Below are 22,461 nucleotides of genomic sequence, written 5' to 3'. Positions count from 1 at the left end.
ATTACCACTGCTGAGAATGAAGAGAGGTATTAGGATACATATAATCATTTCCCTCTTGATGTATGGTCTTTCGCTGCACTAAATAATAGTATTAAATAGCATATTACAATCAGTAAATCTGTACATCTAGTTTATATGTGTATGCATATGTACATTTATTACAAAGTTAGCAACAGCAACTCAGCACTTAAGAAAGATTTGCACATAGAGGAAGCCCTTTCATATTGTTCACCAAACGTTCCCTCAGGTACTCAACAAAATTACAGGTGACATTTCCTATAATCCTGATAGGAGAGGAATGCTTCCTCTAATATCAAATACATTAGTCACTGTTGCAAAGGGTTTTTCTTTAGTTTTCTTTTTTTTGTCAATAATAGTCACAGATATGAGGAAAGAGCAACATTGACAGTTTAGCTCTTGAACACTGCATCCCAACTCTAAATCAAGCTCCTGTTAAAAGAGATCTACAAAATTAGATATTAGGTTTGATACTCTGGTATAGTTAACAGATGCAGCCGGACATTAAATATCGTTCTTCTATGGTCACTCTTCGTATAAGAATTGGTGTAGCCGATTTCAAGCATACCAAACAGTAGATCTTCTCAAAAGCGTAGTTGCTCTGTGGTTCCTTAACATATGTCGATAAAACACCGAAATACATGGACTAAAGTTTTATCTTATTTTTAAGATGTTTGAGCAAGACAAGAGGAATTTCCATACAAGACTAGATCTCAAACTATATTAAAATACAGCACTATTTTCAGCACATAGTATTAAAACAAACAACATTGGCAGCACCGCCTTAAAAGAGTAAATTCAACTATTATTTTACATGCACATGTCACTTACCTTTTGATATCTCATTCTTGTCGTCGACCTCTTTGACAATTTCACCTTGGGGTTGCACTTTAGTAATTATCTCCATCTTTTCTTGTTCTTCCTTAGCAGGAGGTGCTTCATCGACCGGTGCAGTTTCACTTGGGATACCCAACCTGGATGCTTCTTTTACTTCCTCGGCTGCGCTCACTTCCCCTACCATGAATATAAAGGCACCAAAAACAAATCAGTCATAAGTCTGTGAAAAACAGATTGAGAACACAGTGTAGTAAGGTCAGCGTGTTACAAGTGAATGGGGCCTGAAGCAAAAGATTGCATAAATATATCTAGAATTTGCTGCACAGACCCCGAGCTTTGGTTGTACTGCTAGGAAGCTGCTATTACTGCCTGCAAGACTATGTCAGTGGTTGCACTGTGAGATAAGTCAAAGAAGCACCGGGCTAACATTGGAACGTGTAACCTTTATTCAGGAAGATTTTGGGTAGGAGCAAGAAAGCTTACAATTTCATTACGAGCATCTGGAAAAAAAGTGGTATAGGGATGGTGATAAAAATATCTCAAAGCAACAAAAAGCATGTGTTAGCAAGAAGACCCAATCCTATTTCTTCACAGTTGGACAGGGTTTCTCAAAACTGTGATTTGGGAATGCAGCAAGAGGGAGTATAGGGCTGTGATGAGAAAGGAACTGGGCGGGGTCAGATGAAGCAATTAAAAGCTGCCAAGTACATTTATTGAAAGCTAATTAAAAACATTAAATCAAATTAAGCTCACCCGCTTGACTTAAAGTACAGAAACTAAAAGAAAATCAGTGCTATTCACGATGTTTTAAAAATAAAACTTTAGAAATAACTTATTCCCCTCATTTAAACCTACTTGGCATAATCAGCCCATAAATAGAGTTAGGTGCAGGCTGCTATTCATAAATCTTTGGACATTAACAACAGGGTAATTTAAAATTATGTTTAACAATTTATTACCTACAGAGAGAAAACTATATTTGACAAAGCCATTCAAAAAGGTACTAATCAGTACACCAGAAACAGACCGGTGTAGCTTTTTTACATGTACGAATTTCTAATTTGTGACAAGCCAGTGATTATCATCAACGTCTTCCTGGGATTAACACCAGTCAAAAACACAAAATATGAATAATAATCTCCATGGGATAATTACAGGGGCAACATCCGCTGATTAGTATTCTATTTTCCCTATTCTAATGGGATTTGTCAAAATAAAATAATCAAAAGCATATATATCTTATTTTTGAATGCCAAAGAACAAACTATTCATGTAAGGTTCCCATTGTGTCTGGTCATATGATTCAGCAACAAAAATACAATCTCTTTTGGACTCAAAGGAACATTGGTCAATCTATTAATGTTTTGTTGACGCAAAGGGAGATCTGCTTATTAAACAAGGAGGCTGATTGTGCAGATTCACAAAATTCAAATGCATTCAGATTCACTAATATTGAATTCAGGGAAAAGGCCCACTGATTTTTTTTGCTGAGTAGGCCGATTTTATATTCGTTCCATAAAAAATGTAACATGTCTGCATCTGCCTGTCGAGCATGCAACAAGTTTTGAAGTACATTTTCTTCAATAGTAGTAAATCAATTACTTGAATTAGAAAATTTCATTTAAGTCATATCTGTGACTAACAAGTTGAATTTGGAACAGCAAACATTGCTTGAAAGAACTTCCATTGAGCCAAATATAGCCCATTTCCACAACACCAGGAAATGCCTCTAGCCCATATGTCAGCGATGGTAAAAGATTTATCATGGATTACAGTTAGCAATGTTTTAATAGGCATGTTCGTACAGCACTTAGAAATACATAGTAGGATGCCTTTAAGAGAATCTGACCTAGATTTTATACTTGTCAATTGAACTGTATGCTTACTTTTGCCACGATTTTATGTCAGGACCAGAGGTGAGGATTAGCTTAAAATCTTTACTTCGCTTTGATATAAGATTTTAACAGCAGCCATTTTTAATATAATCACAAAAACATTCCCTAAAGTCTTTGGGATGTCACAGAAAAACAATAACCAATAAGAACAAGGCAATCCCAACATAGTCCGTTGTTAGTGTTTATGCTGCCTCTTTTCTTCCCTGCTCAGCAGCCGCAGATAAGTGTGGCTTCCTTCTCTTGCCTTTCTGGTGACTTTCTAATTTGTATTCCTTGTATGGTGGCGCCACTAACCACACTGTGTGAGCATTTTTAGTCTAATACCTTTTTTCTTGCAGGTTTGATTAGTTTGCCTTTTGTGCTGGTTTTGATTGGGGCAGCCGCGCACCTAGAGTGGTCTCCTCCGCTCTGCAACGCACATTAGTCTGTTTCCTCAGAATCAGGAGACGTTCGCTGCGAGAGCCGCCTAGTGCCTTTCCCCCTGGGCCTTTGACACAGACCCTCCGGTGCTGTGGGGCCTGTATTAGGTGTTTTACACCTTTCTGAGCACCCATGAGGGTCTGCATTCCACATTATTATCTCACACCCAGCGGAGTCTGTTTTGAGCATTACAGCCGGATTGGCCTCTTCTGGCATAGCGCTGATATTGGATTACATGTGATACACTACATAATGCCTTGTGGGATTTATTTATTTATTTATAAACAGTTTTCTATAGCGCGAACTAGACCCTTGGGTATCAGAGCGCTTAACATCACATGGTATATTATAAAAGCAGCAGTGTATATAGCAGGCAGTAGATTGAAAACCTTATTTTGTCATACTTCCATATATAGTCTATATATTGCTAAAATACTGAAACGAGAGAAGACCGCTCCAGTAGACATGATACAACTGTTCTGAGGTAGTAACTGATTATTTTCTTCCATCTCCTGGTTTGTCTCTTGCCTTCCGCCAGGTTCTCTACCGTGGGTCCTTTTCTATATAATTCCCATTTTGTTAACTCACCCTCACTGATTAAGTCTCATGGCGAATTGTCTACCTATGGGAGGAACTTGCTCATGAGAAAGATCTTAATTTCCTTCTTAAATGATGCAGTGTTCGGGATTTTTCTGATGTTCGCAGGAATAGAGTTCCATATTCTGGGGGCTGCACCAGATAACGCTCTCTCATAGGTTTTTTTCTTCTTGAAGATAGTAGGTCTCAGCAGCAAAAAATTGGCACTCCGGGCAGGTCTGTTTCCTCCTGAAATTTCTATTTTCTGGGCAAGATATCTCGGTGTGTTGTGATGAATCGCTTTATGAGTGATACATGCCATTTTTAGCTGTATTCTAGCTTCGTATGGTAGCCAGTTTAAAGCTTTCAGGTGAGGGGAGATGTGATTAACAAATTACTAGCAGTGTTGGTATTTTAACAGACACTGTCCCAGGCTTTACCCTTGATAATAGTTAGGTGTTGGGTCCCCGGGGTCATGACCCAGTTTGATTGGGGGTCTCTGATCTCTCCCTAATTCACTGGAACTCCCAGTACAACAGTTAGACTGCTCCCCTGTCGCCAAATGTCCTCCCTCCCTCTAAAAGCCATGCCGTCATCTGAAAGTATGTATGTGGAGGAGGAGGCTCTGTCCTTCCTTCCTTGGGACGATTACTTCTATGAGGCTGCTGATGCCTCTATACACAGGGCGGTTGAGAAGGTTTTTTTCAACATGGAACAACGCCTCTTTAGACAAGTCTTAGATGAGTATTCGAGGTCCTCATGCCCAGAGGATACCCCTGAGCAGGTGCCCCAATCCCTAAAGAGAAAAATTCCAGGGGTGGACAGGGACGCCTCTGGGAGCTTTAAATGGATCTTCCTGGTCCATCGTATCCGACGCCAGCAGATAAGGCAGAGGCGCTCAATGTAGGGAATTTTCCACAGGAGGAAGCTGGTCACGACATGATCAGAAGTTGCACATCAACTGCCTGGAACTCTTTGCAGGGTCCTCCACGATTCAATGCTGGGCCAAAGATAAGATTCAATCATGCATCCTCTTCAAGAAGGACAATGTATCAGCGGAGCAGTACATCAACCATCTCGGGGATACCAAGTCAAAAGCCCTGTCAGACTTGGCAATGGATTTTTAGAAGCACTGCCTGGACCATCATGTATCCATCACAGCTGAGTATCTTCCCGGTCAAGCGAATCAATTGGCTGACTGGCATTCCCACCATCTCCGCAACGCGTGTCCCTGAAAGCTGGACTCCGGGTTTTTTTCCATGATTTTGGACAGTTGGTGCCCCTTCTCAGTAAACCTGTATGCTTCACGTCTAGAATATCAGGTGGCCCGGTTCTTCAGCAGGAGGCCGGAACCCAGGCGCTGGCGACCGATGGGTTCCTTCAGGAATGGATGTAAGAGAGGGGGGTATGCCTTTCCCCTATTCACAATGATCACAAGGGCCTCTGCCCCAGTGTGGAGACAATTGGAATAGGTGGTTTTGGTGACACCTTTCTGGAGGTTGCAAGTTTGGTTCGCAGTTCTGATGGAACTTTCTTGCGATTCTCCAATCCTTCTCCCACTACTTCCATTGCTTCTTTTTGATCCGAACCATCTGCCTCACCAACTGGTGACAGAGCGCTTCCTACGTGTAAAAAAGGGGCTCTATATATACTGCACCAAAGAAAGGTTCAGTGTGCACAGAGTCCACAGTCCCCAGAAGTATGGCAAAGGTTAAAGTTAGAAATAACCTTACTCTCTAAAGTGGTAGCTTGGTCGAGCAGTAAGGCAGTATCAGAGGACACTGTAAAGCATTTGTTGTACACACTCAGGCAAAAATGGTCTCACACATTCAAGAACTGAACTCTAGGCCAATTGTTTTGTATATAAAAATATATTGTTTTATTTTAGAACCACAAGTAGGTATAAAAATACTTTCTCAGAATGAGATGTTGCAATAGAATACTTTCAAACAGCAATATACTTTTAAATGCAATAGATATAGTTGTTGCAATATGCAACACAAGATACACACAATAAAAACATTGAGCTCAATGGGGATTTTAAGTAAAATGTAATAACAGTTACTTTACGTATGTTTTTCTTACTCAGGGCTGCATCTCCTGTAAACAGTTGAAAGAAATTGTTTTTGTTACACAGGCGATTTTTAAGGAATATTTGTAAGTTTTGAAAATCGACAAGAAATTTTGGTCAAAACCAAGCAATGTTATCCATTGGAAGGAAATCGGAGTATCGGAAAATCACAGTTGTAATTACTTTTTAAGGTCAGCGCTGGGCACAAAGATCCAGCACTGGGATCTCTCCTGGCAACAGGTGAGTAATTTCGTTTTCGTTGATTGGATGATTTTTAGGGAATATTTCAAAGTTGCAAAACTCAACACTCGAAGAATTTCCAAGTGAAAACCAGCCAATGTTACCCTATGGAGAAAAAGTGAGTTATCGGCTTTCAGGTAAGCACTCGACTGACAGAGTTAATGTTCTGGGGGTAGACTCAGGGGTCTCCCAGGGTCAGGTAGGTACAGTCGTTACACCCTCAGCGGCACAGGGGCAGCCGGGTGCAGAGTGAGTAGGCCCAATGTTAGCAATATGGCGGGTAGGGGGCCTTTGGTTGGTGGCTGCTAGCAGGCAGGCCGCGCTGCTGTCGGAGCTGAGCTCCTAGTCACTTACACAGGGCAAGTGGGGAAGTAGGCTAGGACAGATGCTGCACTTCCAGTGGCACTCGGGCGGCTGGGTGCAGGGTGCTTTTGGGCCGTCGGGTGCCCAATGTATTTCAATGGGAAAGCTGCAAGACGAACAAAGGCTGCAAACTCGGGGAGGGAGATCGTTCAGGTGCGACCACCACTTCGAGAGGTAAGTTGGGAAGCTGTAGGTTAGGTAGCCACCCAGGAGTTGGGCACAGGGTGCTGTGGGGCACCGCGTGCAGGGGTGTCTTTTGGTGTCGGGAAATCTTACCCTCAGCTGGTCGTGGTTGGAGGGGTCCCTAGTTGTGAGGCTGCAGGCGTCGTCAGGAGCGTTGAGGAGGGTCCTTGGGTGCTGTATTCATGGTCACAGTCACCGGTGGGACGTCCTTGTGGTCTTTGTTCACTCAGGCACGCGCCGGGCTCGGCGGGTGCAGAGTATGCTGGATTTGGGGTTCCTGGCTGGCACCAGGGGTGGTTGCTGTTTGAGCAGAACCACTGCTCGTGGGAGTCCCAGTCAATAGATGAGCAAGGCAGTCAGGTCCGCCGGGGTTTTCGAGGTTGCTGACCACAGGAGACGATGGGATGTAGCAGGAGCAGGTTTGAGGGTCGACAGGCCTGTAGGGCTGGGGCAAAGTCAGTTGGTGTCGTCCTCTTGTTAGCAACTGCACAGCAGGTCTTCTTTCTTCTTGTTCTTCATGTTTCAGAATCGGGATCGGAGGAAGGAAGGTTCAGGGTGCCCCCAAATACTAAATTTCGGGGCGTTACAGGTCGGGCAAGGACAGGGACCAATGGGTCCCTTTCCTGGGGTGATTACATCCCCAATCCTGCCACTCTCCAGTGGGGGGGGGGGCGCAGGAGCCTAACTCTGATTGGGTAGGGTTCCTCATCTTCAAGATGGCGAAAGACCGAAGTTGTGCTTTCCCTCGCCTCCCCCCTGAGGGGTGGGGTTCGCAGAGGCTGGCACACTTCCTTTCCTTCCCTTGCTTTTCCTGCCTGTCTTCCTGCCAGAGTGCGGGTCAGAACCGGTGGGTGCCAGTTGCGTGGTACAGCAAGTGGCATGGAGAAGTTCACAAAGGCGTCTTGCCTTTGACGCTCCCCCTGCCCATCCTTGGGGAGGAGGCCTAGATGCCTCGCCCCAGGATGTGCATTGTTGCAGGCCAATGAGAGCGGATGGCTCTCTACCCAGAGGTCCAGCAACATCTCTGCTGGGTGGCAGCCTAAGCAGCCTCTCAGTCAGGACGCTGGTTGTGGGTTAGTTTCAGGGGGCAACTCTTAAGTTGCCCTCTGTCGTGCATTTTAAATTAAATCCCACACTGGCATCGGTGTGGATTTAATGTGCTGAGAAGTTTGATACCAAACTTCTCTGTCTTCAATGTAGCCATTATGGTGCTGTGGAGTTCGTGATGAAGACCTCCCAGCTCCACATACTCTTAATGGCAGGAATGGACCTGGGCACTGTAGGGGTACAGGGCTCATGCCCTTGTACCCACACCACTGGCATAGGGCACCCAGCTAGAGGGGTGACTGAGGTATGCCAGGGTAGTGTGTTGTGAGCATGGCACACAGGGATGTGTACAGTAAATAAGGGAGTGAGGAGCACACATGATGTGGTATTTTTCAATGTATTCAATTGGTGCTGCAACTGCTAAGGTTCGTCACGCCTGGTAAGAAAATTAAGTTAAGATGAGTACTGAACTCATCCGCAACTGGATGAGTTCAGTACTCATCTTAACACAGGGATGTGTGCCATGTCAACTCTGTGGTTTGTTCTGCACCAAGACACTCAGCCTGCAAAGGCAGTGTGTGTGTGTCAGGGTACAGGGCTCTAAGGGTGGCACAATAAGTGCTGCAGCCCTTGGGGGCCTTCTCTGGTCACAGTGCCCTGGGTACCTAGGGTACTATTTACCAGGGGCTGACATGTGGCCAGAGATGCCAATTGTACTTAGGTTTCAATACAGTTTCAGGGAAGGAACACAGGCCCTGGGCACCGGATTGGCAGGAGCCCAGGGCACACTCAGTCAAAGTACATCAGCAATTCACCAAAAAGTTGGGGCATACCATGCAAGAAAGATGGCACCTACTCACACTAAGCCTCTTGGCATGGCGGATTACAGGCAATGGTGGAAAATCCCAGGCCTTTGGAGACAGGCGGAGATCCTCTTGTCCAAGGCCTGGGCAGACAGCACTGTCAAGAGGTATAGATCGGCTTACACGAGATGGATGGGCTGGTGTATGCAACAAAACTTAGATCATGCGGTTGCCAATGTAGTCCAGAGTTGAAATATTTTATATAACCTATCCTCAGAGGGTATGGCCTAGAGATCAATTACTACCTTTTGCTCCGCCATATCGGCAGGTCATGCTCCGATGGAGGGATCCCCAGTCAGACAGCATCCTTTTGTGCAGAGGTGGTTACGGGGCATTCGCCTCTCCATGCCGCTGGAGTCTCGGTATTCCTCTCTCTGGGACGTTACTCAAGTCCTCAACCTGTTACTCTCTTCACAACCTAATAGGTTACTTTCACTGGAAGAACTTTCTGCCAAACTGCCATGTTGTTGAGCCTGGTATCTTGTCGTGGGGTTTCCAACATTTGGGCCCTGATGTGACAGGTAGAGTATTTTCCTCACTTGAGGTTTCCTTCACTGTCAGCAGACGGACTAAGTCCCACACTTGGATTATTTCAAACTCAGTATTCGTTGATTCCTCTAAACTGTGTGTAGTGCAGTGTTTGAAAGCATATGAGGAAATCACAGAGGAACTCGACCGATGGGTTGTGTTGGGTTATGCAAGAAGCAGGTATAAATGTGGGGGTGTTTAGGGCACACTCAGCAAGAGGGGCAATGGCCTCCAAGGCTTTTCACCGGGGTGCCTGACTGGAGGACATCATGAATGCTGCAGATTGGTCTTCGGTTTCCACCTTTAAGAGGTTTCATTTCAAGCCGGTGGTGAAAAATCGCACAATTGGTGGTAAGCAAGCTTTAAACTAGCATAATCCTAATCCTCAACTTCGGTAGGTCGACATACTGCTGCCTTATGCCTCTTGTTTTCCCAACTGGCATGAATGCTCGCCCACAGCACTACTAATCTGTTACTATTCCCCCTTTTAGATTCGGCCGGCCCTGATGGGTTGTAGGCGGCTTGCTGTGTTTAACCTTGAGAGGGCCTGCTTTTATCATTGCCTTGCTTGTACAGCCAGATTACCGCTAGCGGGACAGCTGGGTTGTAGGGGATTTAATTTAAATTAAATATGACAATTCATTGAGAGTTGGTAGAACTATGATGTGTTCTACCCCTAGAGTTTCTCCTTCCAAAATCATGGCTGTAACAGTAGATTCTTCTACTGGAGATCAAATTAGAGCGGATTTAGAACTTTTACCACAGCATTATATATAATAATAGCAGAAAAACAAGAGTTACTGGAAAGGGAGGTTCAGTTATCCAAAGAGCTCCTTTTCCCGTGACAAGGGCAAAATTTGTGGATACCTGACAAAGAGTTGATATTGCAAATAAAGGCCTTAGAGATAACACAGACCTTTGGTGCTCTGATTTGCATTGATTGTATACATCTCTTAACAAGTGTAAAACACTCTGATACCCACAAAGGTCTTGTTCGCGCTATTTAAAACCTTCAGAATAAATAAATAGCTTGTGATCATAACCATGTCTTGTGGGCAATGTGTATTATTCATTGAGCCTGGTAAAATAGTTAAGAAAATACTGGATGTTCAAGTGTTTGATGAAGATTCTAAGAAAACAGGATGACATACTGTTGGGAACAGTATTGGAAGTAAGGACGCCCACACCAGGTAGAGCTTTTGATTTTGACAGGGATGCAGACACCTTGTGGACTAAGGGTCCCCATGATGTAGGCCTTATTCGTACCACTTCTCCATTCAGAATTACATTAAAGGAAGGTGCTATTCTATCTAGGGTCAGACAATATCCTCTTTCCAAAGAAGCAGATTAAGGCCTCACCCTTACTATAAAAGCGCTGCTAAAGCAAGGAGTAATATACCCTGGAGTATCTCCATGCAACACCCCTATTTACCCGGTCAAGAAATCCAAGGCTAATACAGGACGATGGTTCAAGACCTGTGCCAACTGAATGAAGTAGTGGTACTAAAATTCCCGATTGTTCCCAACCCTTGACAAATATTCCTCAGGATGCTAAATGGTTCTCTGTCATAACTGTCAAGAATGCTTTCTTTAGCATCCCTCTCCATCCAGACAGTCATTATTTGACAGCGTGGTCCTATCATGGGACTCAGTAATTGTATTCTTGTTTGCCTCAAAGGTATTGTGAGTCCCCTTGCATTTTCAACAGAGTGGTGAAAAATGATCTGTCAAACTTTCAGTGTGACAGTACATTGTTGGAGTATGTCGACGACATACGAGTTTGCAGTTCTACAGAACAACAGAGTGGAAAAAATACTATATCTCTTCTGGTTACTCTCGCACAGAGAGGATGCAAAGTAGAGTAAGAGAAAGTTTATTATTGTCAGGAGGAGGTCCATTACCTAGGACAATTACTGCCATCTTCTGGCTGACTATTAACTCCTGAAAGAACAGCATCAATACGTCAAATGATTGAGCCAGAAACTGTTAAAGGAAATGCAGAAGTTTCTTGGCCTCTGTAATTATGTGACAGAATGGGGTTTTGATCAGAGCACTTTAATAGCACATCTGCCGGCTTCTATTAAACAGGTGAAAGACAAACGATAAGATAACATGGATGCCAGAAATGAGGGAGACTTTACAGAAATTGAAGACTGAGATAACGAAAGCCCCGGTTTTGGGCACTCTTGACTATACCAAGGAGTTTTATTTCTTATCATTACAATGGTCAAGTGATGACAGCTGTCCTTTGGCAAAAGGGACACACCCATTGCATACTTTTGTGGACAGTTGAATTCAGTGATGAAAGGACAGAATTGTTGTGAGAAATCTCTTGCCACTGCAGCTTTTGTAGTACAGAAGAGTAACCCCATTGTCATGGGGGGCACCTTGGAAGCTCTATGCAGAATATGCAGAGTTTGCTATTATTCAGAAGGCAAAGACTACTTTAACCAAACAGAGTGCCAGGATAGAATATAATGTGCATTTGTAAAGTGTATGCTCACCCGTGGGCATCTTGGCGCTGAATAACAGATGTTTATTGATAACCAACTCAATGGTCAAGTTCAAGTTCAAAAGACCTTTATTCGAATTTCATAAAATTAATAAAAGTACCGATCACGACAACAAATCATTAATAATCGATCATGACAACAAATCATTAATAATATACAAACAGATGAGACAGTAATATACACAATAATATACAAAACAACATTACATGATTTCAAAACATACGGCAGTATTACATGGAATGACAATACAGTGCACTTCATTTCATTATATTATTTACATTATAGCAGCATTATAGCAGCATTAAAAATAGATTATATTCAGGGATTTTCCATCGTTTTTCGGGCTCGTGTGGCCAATCTTAGGAAAGTGCCGGTGCGAAAAGTCAATTCATCGTTACCCAAGGTAACCAACATAGTGTACGATTCTTTGAGTGTGAGTGGTCTGTACTTTTTGAAATAAGGAGTTAAAAGCCATTTGATAAATCTAAGATAAAATTTGCAGAAAAATAGGAAGTGCAGATCGTCCTGTGTGCTCACACCATCACAGGGACATGGCGTGAAATCAGCACTATGGCGATATCCCAGAGGAAAAGACAACAAAAATTTTACGGTACCCGCCCTTAAACGAAACAATAATGATCGCTCCCAGCTGATCATGGGGAGGGAAAGGTAAGGCGGCAAAGTTTGTCTATATAATTCATTTCCTATGTATTTCAAAACACTTGATTTCTTTGATTCCCTTCCTATCCGTTCATTATTGTAAAATGCATACAGTGCATTTTTGACCTCGATTTTATCCTTAATTTCAATAGTCATAGGATTAATAAACAGAGTACCTTTATTAACTTCATTAAGTGATTTACGGACTTCTGAGAGCCATGGGATTTCCATTCCATGATCGCAATTTAAACAGTCCTTTATAATATTTTGTGTGAGGATAGCAGCATCATTCTTCCAGATTCTAATCCAGAAGAGTGCTGGTCTAGCTCTGATAAAATCACTTAAATATGGAAGATTTAGTTCACTATGACAAATAAAATCAGATGAGGAGATCGGTGCGCCCAACACTTTGACAGAAACGGTTTTCTTCCCTTTGAATGCAAAGGCTGCTCCCCGACCCCCAAACCTCAGCTCCATACGAAGCAACAGGTGAGCACTGTAATTTAAAAATCTTTAAAATAGCCTTAGTGGCACCAACTTTCTTTGGGCGAGGGAGACTCAGAACAGAGTTGTTGGCTTTCGAGAACTTGCTCGTGGCGTGGGCCAAATGCCCACTCCACGAGCCGTTCGCAGCGAAAACCAACCCTAAATAAGGGAATTTGGCGACAGATACTAGTTTATCTGTGCCTATCTGTATAGTATTGAGTTTCCTTTTGCCGGGTCCACAGGACATAATAAAAGATTTTTTTAAATTTACCCTTATCCAGACCCTCCATAAAATTTACAAAACTATGTACAAGCAGGCGAAGAGCATTTGGAGTGCGGGCCATGAGCACCGCATCGTCTGCATATAGAAGCACTGGTAGTGATTTCCCTGAGATAGCTGGAACATCTGTAGTGGTTTTTTTCAGACAGTTGGATAAACCATTAATATAGATGATGAATAACAGAGGTGCTAAAACGCACCCCTGTCTCACCCCCTCCCTATGTCAATGGCTCCTGAGACCTCTCCCCCCATCCCAATACGTACCCGTGCTTTCAGGTCAGTATGGAGACAGGCTAAAAATTTTACAAGAGTGTCATCAAGGCCATTGAGTTGGAGGATTGACCAAAGTTTGGATCTATTCACAAGATCGAAAGCGGATGAAAGATCCATAAAAGCAAGGTAGGTAGGAGATGAGCGGGCAACACTATATTTATCAATTATTAATTTCAGATTTAGACATTGCTCCACTGTTCCCACCCCGCTACGGAACCCCATCTGACAAGGGTCCAAAAGGTCTGTATCAGTGGCCCAATCCAGTACTCTGTTATAGATTATACGTCCCAAAACTTTTAAAGTGTTATCCAAAAGGGAGATAGGGCGGTAATTCGTAGGATCTGACCTATCTCCCTTTTTGTAGATTGGGACGATAATGCTGGTTGCCCATGTGGTCGGCATGGCTACTTTCGGGAGAGAATTCAAAATATTAAGAAGTATTGGTGTCCATAAGTCAACATTGTGTTTGATGATATCTATGGGAAGGCCAGCGAGTGTTGAGGGTAGAGCACGCTATCCTCAGGACTGAGCACTCTTTAACAAAGAAAACTTGTTTCTACTCCAACTCTTTCGTTTGTAAATTCATCTGCTCCGATCGTGTGAGAAACCTATTCCATTTATACATACGCTAGCGAGGTTTGAATCTCAAAACTTTATCGCCTTTAGTTTAACTGAACAACGATCACCAAACAATTCAATTATCAAAATACTGTGGGCTGTACGGGGATCAGAAAGTGTCAGAAGTCAATGCTGAAGTTTCAAATCATAAAAAACATGTGTGTTCAATCCGATCATTTAGCCCGAAGGGCTGGGTTGAATTCAGTTTTTCTATCCAGTGAAGATTTATGGTCATCGAGAGTATCCAGCAACGCCCAGACATGGATCCTATGAAGCAGAGACTAAGGGCAGAATTTCACTGGATAGAAAAACTGAATTCAACCCAGCCCTTCGGGCTAAATGATCGGATTGAACACACGTGTTTTTTATGATTTGTAACTTCAGCATTGACTTCTGACACTGTCTGATCCCCGTACAGCCCACAGTATTTTGATAATGTATAAATGGAATAGGTTTCTCACACGATCGGAGACACTGGGCCGCCATTGGTCACAGGCCCGATCATGTGATTTAAATCTCGTGACTTACACTTCCGTTTACATATGCGGAATTCGAATCGCAACTGTGAAGACGCCGCCGCGTCCTGTTACTCGTAAGTGATAAAATGTTTGTCTTCTAACGCATTTCTTTAGTTGCAGTCGGCAATGTTAAATAGAGCCGCTAGACGACTCTAAATGTTTGGATGCACAGTTTAATTTGAGATGTAGTTATCACTTGACGAATGTTTGAAATCACGCTGTGATACAGTGCCTCGTTTAATGTCTTAGTATATTATATGAGTGACTAATTTGGTCCTGTTTGCGCTTAATTTTCAGACCCCTGACGAAGGGTCATATTGTTGTGGACCCGAAATGCATTGGGTGAACGGAAGCTTTCCCGAAAATCAGTTTATGATTACATAACAATGGAATTATGTTCGTTATGAATTTTTGCTTATGAACACACAACGTTTTCCATGATTTGAACCCACGTTAATAAATTTGATGAATTTACAAGCAAAAGAGTTGGAGTAGAAACAAGTTTTCTTTGTTAAAGAGTGCTCAGTCCTGAGGATAGCGTGCTCTACACCCTCAACACTCGCTGATATTTGAAGGCGCGCTTAGACTACGTGCGACGACTTGAGCACCACCCTAAGACTTCAGTCAAAACCTTTTAGAAAACAAGAGTGCACCGGGATAACATTGTTTTTTATCTATGGGAAGGCCATCAGGTCCGGGGGCTTTATTTCCCAGACTCTCTTTTATAGCTATTTTTACTTCATAATCCTGAATCTGTAGGCCACCTGATTGTCCTAGATTAGACAAAGGAAGGTACTCCTCGGGAGGGGCTGCATAGATTCTGGAAAAGTGGGTCTCCCATGCTGCGCTTGTTATATTGCAGCTAATTTGGGTGAGCCTTTTCCCCATTTCCCTGGTTTTCCTAACCGCAGACCAAAAAGGACCGCTGGCACCCAGGTTTGCACTAATCACCAGGGAGTCCCACTGTTCAGATAGTAGATTGGCCTTCCTTTCAGATATTGTGACTTTGTAGTTTTTCCTAGCAGATTGGACAGTAACTCTACACCTAGGTTTCGCAGAAAGTGCCTTTCTTAGCTCTCTATTAGCCATGGAGCAAGATGAGTCAAACCACTTTGGCTCTCTGCCCTCCTTGGGTAGTGGGACTGACAAGAGGGTTTTGATGGTTGAACACAATGCTTCAAAATCAGCAATTAGTTTATCGTAATTACCACATGGAAACAAACAGGAGTCAATCAAATGTAAATGTGACTTTTGTACACTATCTAAAATGGCCCCACAATCAACTCCCCTCCATTTCAGTCGGAGGCCGTCAATTAACGGTGTGATGTCCCTAGCACCATTTAGATTCATGAAAATTGGGCTTGGTGCAAGATTTAAAATTACAATCAATGGATTATGATCACTAAAAGATGTTTGTACCACAGAGGTATTGGCTATACAGTCTGTTAACAGTGGTGATGTGAATACATAATCAATGGTAGAGCTGCTATCCCTGCTAGTGAATGTAGGTACATAGGGGGAATTGGGGTTATACCCTATTTTCATAGCGTCAGCAAGGTCAAATTCAATTAGTATCTTAGACAATTCCAAACCTCTGCGTTCCGCTGAGTCTAGATAGATCTGATTTCCAGGCCCATAACATTCTGTAAATTTCGCATTAAAATCACCCCCTATTAGAATACCTGAATCAGTGTCAACTGATAAAAAACATTCCAATTTATTTAAAACCTTAGATAGTGTCAGAAAGTTCTTGTTCGGTACACAATAAAAATCATTGTTATAAAAATTAATTAAATAAATCGTGGTCTTTGATTTTAACTTATATTCAAGAATTTGAATATTGGGGTTATCTGGATTAACACTCTGCAGGTTTCTAATTGTACCTCCTGCCAGGATCTTAATCCCAATGAATAGGCCACCCGCAACTCGGCCGAAACTGGGTTTAGATGATGTTAGACTAAAACAATGATAGCCCTCTATATACAGATTCCCAACAGCCCATGTTTCTTGAAACAAGAGAATATCCGCATCATTAATTATCTCAGTCCATGCAGGGTCCAGTAACTTAGATTCCAATCCTGCAACATTCCAGCTTAGAATAGATAAACCATTGGAAGTACAGCGTTTAACAGGCCTACCCCCTGTACTTCCCGTTTCATTATTAATTATATTGGGAATGACAGGCAAAGTACTGTTAATACGTATGGTTTCCACTGGGCCTTTTGGGTCCTGAGAATCAGCAGCTGCTGCTGAGTATCCCTCTGGTTTGCTGCCTGTGACTTTGGTGGTAATATTGCTTTTAGTCATTGTATCCAGTCAGTCCTGCTCATCCAAATTGGAAAAATAGTCAAACCGATTGTGAGTAGGGATGTTAAATATTGGTCTGACTTCAGTTATCGGGGAGAACTGATGAAAATCAGGGGCAGGATAGGACCTATCTCTATGGTTGTATTGATGCATGGTTGAGAATTGCGGATAATATACGGGATGGGGAAAAGGTACTGACATAGGAGCCTGGTTCTGCCAATTACGGCCATTCATGTGATTAAGAGTAAAATCTTGATTTTGAATAAAGAGTGGTGATTTAATCCTTGCTCCAAAATTCAGATCTTGATAAGGAATTATGGGGTTATTCACCGTGGCTTGTTTGGGTGGTATCAAATGTCTGTAAAAATAACCTAATGGAAGGAGTGTAGTGTTAAATTCCCGTGGTGAAGGTAATGGGGCACTTGCTAATGTTTTCTCTGCCCATTGGGGATTTTTGAAATTTATTGTAACACAATCACCCTCAAACTTTTTCCTAAGTGGACCTATCCAGCCCACTCTCTGGGTGTTGATAATCTCCCTTGCACCTTCTATAGGAAAATTGCAATTTGCAATTAACCAATGTAAGGTTTTGTTTTTCAAAGATATGGGAGTTTCATCTTGATCCTTCCTTAGTTTAGAGACATTAACTAGAACCAACACAAAAGCCCCACATTCTGGTGGAAGGTTAATACGGGATGGGATTTGTCTTATTGTTTTTTGTGGCGGATGAACCGTAAGGGAACTACTGGCGGGATTCACAGTCGTCCCATTTTGCTGTTTAGTGTTTTGGTCCCTCCTTTTGTCTGGGGCTACATTATTGATATTGGGGTTAACTGTTGACTGGCTAACATTAGTCCCTTTAGATGGAACCAGTGAGGGTTTAGCAACAGTATTTGTGTTTGTAGTTGGTGTTTGTAAGGTGTTAGATTTGATGCCTGCTATTTTATTGGTAGTAGAATCAGTTGCAACATTTACAGCCCCTTCTTTAGATGAACTATTGATAGGAATGCTCAATTCGGCTATTTGCTTTTCAATCCAAATGAGCCAACTTTCAATAGGAGACAGGTAAATACTAAGTAACTCGCCCAACCTTTGAAGCATATGATCGTTTATGATCTCAATGATGTCATTAATTTTACCATCCTTGTCAGGTATCCCACCCTGCTGCTCCTCCTCTCTTTCATCCTCAACAATGATATCCCCTACCTTACTCGTTTTTGGATGAGGGTTGGAGTCAGTGTCTTTTCTGGTTTTTCTTTTGGGCAGAGTATGTTTTCTAACCTTTGGGGACCAATGCTTCGGTATATGTTGTTTATATTTTTGAATGGCGCCCTCACGTCTACCTCTTAAATGCCTCGTGTTATCTGCTGATGTTACTTCAGGAGTGAAATTAAGATGCAAATCTGGGGTCTTCTCTAGGTCCATACTGATATCTGTATCAGATTCTATCAAAGGTATAGAAGCTGATAAATTCACCTCACTTGGAATGGTATGAATATCAGCGCGTATATCCACCAAAGGTCTAATATCATTAGGCATTACCTGGTTGGGTGTGGTGGCAGTGGCAATAAGACCTAGAGATGAACGTCTGGCGTGAGCCAGATCTTGAGAAACCCTCCGTTCAAGGAGAGAAATACCCTGGTTTATAGCATCGTTGGCTTTAATGATAAAATTATCAATAGGGCCAGTTACTGGACCACCCCCAGCAGCAGCAGCTGTTCTGCTGCGACTACCCCTTGGTGACATGTCAGAGTAGTAAATGATTGCTAAACCGATCACAAGTAGGAATCACACAACAAACAAAATATACTGTGTAGTTCAGCGGGCAAGTGTATGTAACAGAATAAAAATGCCCTCACAAGTTGCCAGTCAGCTTAATGTTCCCAACACAAATAAGGTACATAAGTGTCAATTATCTTCAGGGCACCTCCCCAGGCACATAGTCAAATGTACAAACCGGTACCTTACAGTGGAAATGTTAGGGAAATAGCCCCACCCCGGCCTCCTCCGGCCTCTGACGGCCACAGACGGCCCCGCCCTTGTCCCGGCTTCTCCCGCGCACGACTCGCCGGTGCGAGGGGCGTTCCGTGCTTTTAGGCGCCTCCGGGCGCTCGTGCGTCGTCACACCCGCCGCCGGGGCACCTGGGTGTTGTGGTTCCCCGGGAGCCTGGTCGTGCTGCCGCTGGCCGTTTCCCTCATGGCGGAACAGAAGCCTGCCGCTGGCCGTTCACCTCACGGCTCAAGGTATGTCCCCCAAAGAGCTCTGGGCGCTCCGTGCTTTTAGGCGCCTCCGGGCGCTCGTGCGTCGTCACACCCGCCGCCGGGGCACCTGGGTGTTGTGGTTCCCCGGGAGCCTGGTCGTGCTGCCGCTGGCCGTTTCCCTCACGGCGGAACAGAAGCCTGCCGCTGGCCGTTCACCTCACGGCTCAAGGTATGTCCCCCCAACTCAATGGTCATTTTATCGACCTCCGAGGATAAAAGGCTGAGTGAACCTGCTGGAATTTATTTGAACTGGTGACCATGAGGTCAAACACAGGCCCCTACAGTGGACGCATTGTTCCACTAAGTAACCAGACCCGGCAGGATATGAGGTGACAATATCACTACCATCTTTGAAGGTTGTGAAGTGTCATACGGTGAAATGTTTTGCCCATCCTTTATTAGACTCTGGGTAGGATGCGCATGACTGTGCAACATATATTCTGAATTTATCTTGTCAAGCAACAGAGATCATATTCCCAGTAGCATTGTCTATTTTGATGATGTTTCCTCTACTTTTGACCAGGACACAGGAGTAAGACACAGCTGCTGCAGTAATCAGGGCACAACAGAATGATTCTTCAGACACACTCCACATAGTGAAGCAGTTATCACTGACAGCACATTATTCTGCACAAGCAGCAGAATAGAGCCTTGAAAGCGGCATTTGAACAAGGAATAGGAAATGCCGTCATGATCTATTAGGCTTATGTAACTACTACTGTACATTTTAGCATTATGAGATGGAACAAGAGAAGCTTCCTTAAGTCAGACGGCAGTCCTGTTATGCATAATAATCTTTTAGAGGCTTTAATTGAGGAACTTACTTTACCACAAATAGTGGCAGTTGTAAAATGTGCAGCACAGACAAATGGACAGGATTTTGTATCCTGCACCCCCGCCTGGGCCATCAGATTCACAACATGTCTCTGTTTTAGACGCCCCAGACTGCCTCGCCATTAGAGTCTGAATCTAACACTACAACAGATATTGTTACACCTCTTTATGCTGAGACAGCACATTTACATCTTTGAAAATTACGGGAAGCTGTTCCACGGCATGAGAAACAGGTATGGGAGACTAAAGGGTGTTCCCAGTCGAGGGATGATTTAATCTAAAGACAAATATCTACAGGTAAACCAGTCATGCCTCAGGATTTGCTTACCATAGCTCTTGAACAACTGCATTTGCCAGCCCATATCTCAAGAGACCATTTGGCTATGCAAATACAGTAATATTGATTAGTTCCCAATTTGAATGATATACTAACCATGTACCTTTCATAATTATACTGTTGGTCAACAATTCTCTCCAAATTCCACATTGAATGTGATAAATTCTACCATACGACGATCACAAGGTCTTTTTAAAACGATCAATCTTGCCTATGTGGACATGATAGACAGGTGCAACAACCATTGGTGCCTCAAAGTTGTGGTTTGTCCTTTTTCTTGTTGGGTTCAAGCAGGACCATGCATCCATTGTGATGCTAAGGCAGCTAGTATGTTTCTGATCAGTAAGGTGATTCTCTCACTGGGGAATTCCAGAAGCGATAACATCTGATAAAGGTGCACACTTTGTTAATGCAGTTTTCACACATCTCACCACAATATTAGGGATAAAGCATAAACTATCTTCTATTTATCATACAGAGAGCAATGGCATTTTTGAGCGCCTAAACGGCTTACTGAAGAATAAGATCAGCTAGTTATGCACCACGTTGCATAAACAATTGTTGTAGTGCTTACCATTAGCACTATTCTCCCTTAAGAACACACCTAGTTCTGATCACCACTTGATACCCCATCAGATAGTGACAGGGAGACTTATGAATAAGCAAATACCTACCATTATAAGTAAGGTACAGGGAGAAAGTACAGCTGAAATCTTTTTTTAAATTCAAATCATTGTTATTGAAAAAATATATGCAAAAGAAAATACATACATGAAACAACGGAAATGAATGAAGAAAATAAAATGAAAGAAAGAAAATGAAAACAATATAAATGGGTCTGAAATCTTGAATGATAAAATGCATGTCTATTTCTATGAACTAACAAAAGCTGCAAAGTTTATTTCTAAACAGGAGACCAAAGAAAAGGAAAATGGCGCCACTGCTGAGGTCGACCTCCCAAGTGCGCACATAGGCGATGAGGTATATAAATGAGGAAATGTATCCGAAATGGAAGGACCCGAAGTTCGATGGTCCTTTTACAGTAACAATGGCCATCCCCCACTGCCCTTAAGGTAGATGGCAGGATACCTCCTCCCTGGACAATTTTCTGAGCCGGCAAAAAAAAGTTATGCATTTATGTATTATTTGGTTTTCTTTTTCCTTTTTTGTCTTTTGACACCAACATTTCTACTATTGCTTCTCTATAGTAATATATATTCTAGGTCTACTAGTTATATCGTACACCAGCAGAGAGAACAGTCTACTCATGCTAATGTGTCCCAAAGTTTTCATACCAGATTGACATATGATCAGAAAGCACTAATGAGTTGTGTGTACTTTGCCATTTAATTCCTCATGCCACAGGACCAGATAGGTTACACTCAACTAAATAAGTACCCCCAAGCACAGCTTTAGGTCTTTTACATCTCTACCTGTGTAGGATTAAGGCCTGAATGCAGCCAACATGTTCAAGTAGTACAGTTTCTAGTTAATGCTACAAAAAAATGACACCTTAGCTGAAGTTTTATATACCCTTACAGACAGGCAGGATATTAAGGATAAGATAGCACAAATGAAATAAACGGGTTGTCCTAACTTTGCAGAATGGATACAAGTGGTCTTAAGTTTAGGGCTTTTAGGAGTAACATGCCCGCCCACCAAGTTGAATAGTTATTTAGTAAATCCTTTACCCTCAGATTGTTCTTGTAGGCCAGGATTTAGAGTTATTGGATCGGTTAATGCCCATGATCAATGGCATTCTGATATTGAAATTCCTTGTAGGGCCATTTCTTTATGGAATGGTACTGATATTAGTCAGGATTCATTAAAAACGTTTATGCGTATATGGGATGATAATGTTGGGCGATACACTTGGATGGATAGTACAGTAAGTCCTTAGACAGTCATGAGGTTAACGTATTTTTTTACTTGTCAGAGGAAATGGCACAGTTAATGTATGACATAATAACAACTGCAGTGCCACAACAGATAATGTTGACATGCAGGGGGCACCTCCAGCCTCGCGGTCTATTATTGGCAGTGTGGAGAAGTATTGTACACTCAATTACCGACAAACTGGAGACGCCTCTGCTCACTAGTCACGTTGCACGCCCCTGCCTTTATAATTCTGGGAGTAACCTTGTCAATCTTACATAAATACACAATGAGCCATCCAACGACTTTGCTACATCATCACCGAAAGAGAAGAGCTGCAAAGTATTATGGCACTACCACTTGGAATGATGTTCCCCCAAGAGTACCGGTTGTTTAATGATGCTCAGTTATTCTTTGGAAGTATTCTGCCTTTTTTTCATGCAAAGGCAACGGCTAG

The 22,461-nt window shown here is 42.8% G+C and overlaps 1 protein-coding gene across 6 annotated transcripts in view; it reads right to left on the bottom strand.

Moving 5' to 3' along the window:
• Window positions 1-22,461, bottom strand: part of ZBTB17 (zinc finger and BTB domain containing 17) — a 417,671-nt gene that overhangs the window by 340,721 nt on the left and 54,489 nt on the right. For all 6 annotated transcript variants that reach the window (XM_078642537.1, XM_078642540.1, XM_078642535.1 and 3 more), the window contains one exon: window positions 850-1,032. In XM_078642537.1, coding sequence (XP_078498663.1) covers window positions 850-1,032 — 183 coding nt within the window. The remainder of the gene's footprint in view (window positions 1-849; window positions 1,033-22,461) is intronic.

The sequence above is a fragment of the Lissotriton helveticus genome, chromosome 5_1, assembly GCF_964261635.1.
Source record: "Lissotriton helveticus chromosome 5_1, aLisHel1.1, whole genome shotgun sequence".
Classification (NCBI taxonomy): Eukaryota; Metazoa; Chordata; class Amphibia; order Caudata; family Salamandridae; genus Lissotriton; species Lissotriton helveticus.
The sequence above is the reverse complement of the archived record's forward strand: the minus strand, read 5'-3'. Positions and strand labels throughout refer to the sequence as shown.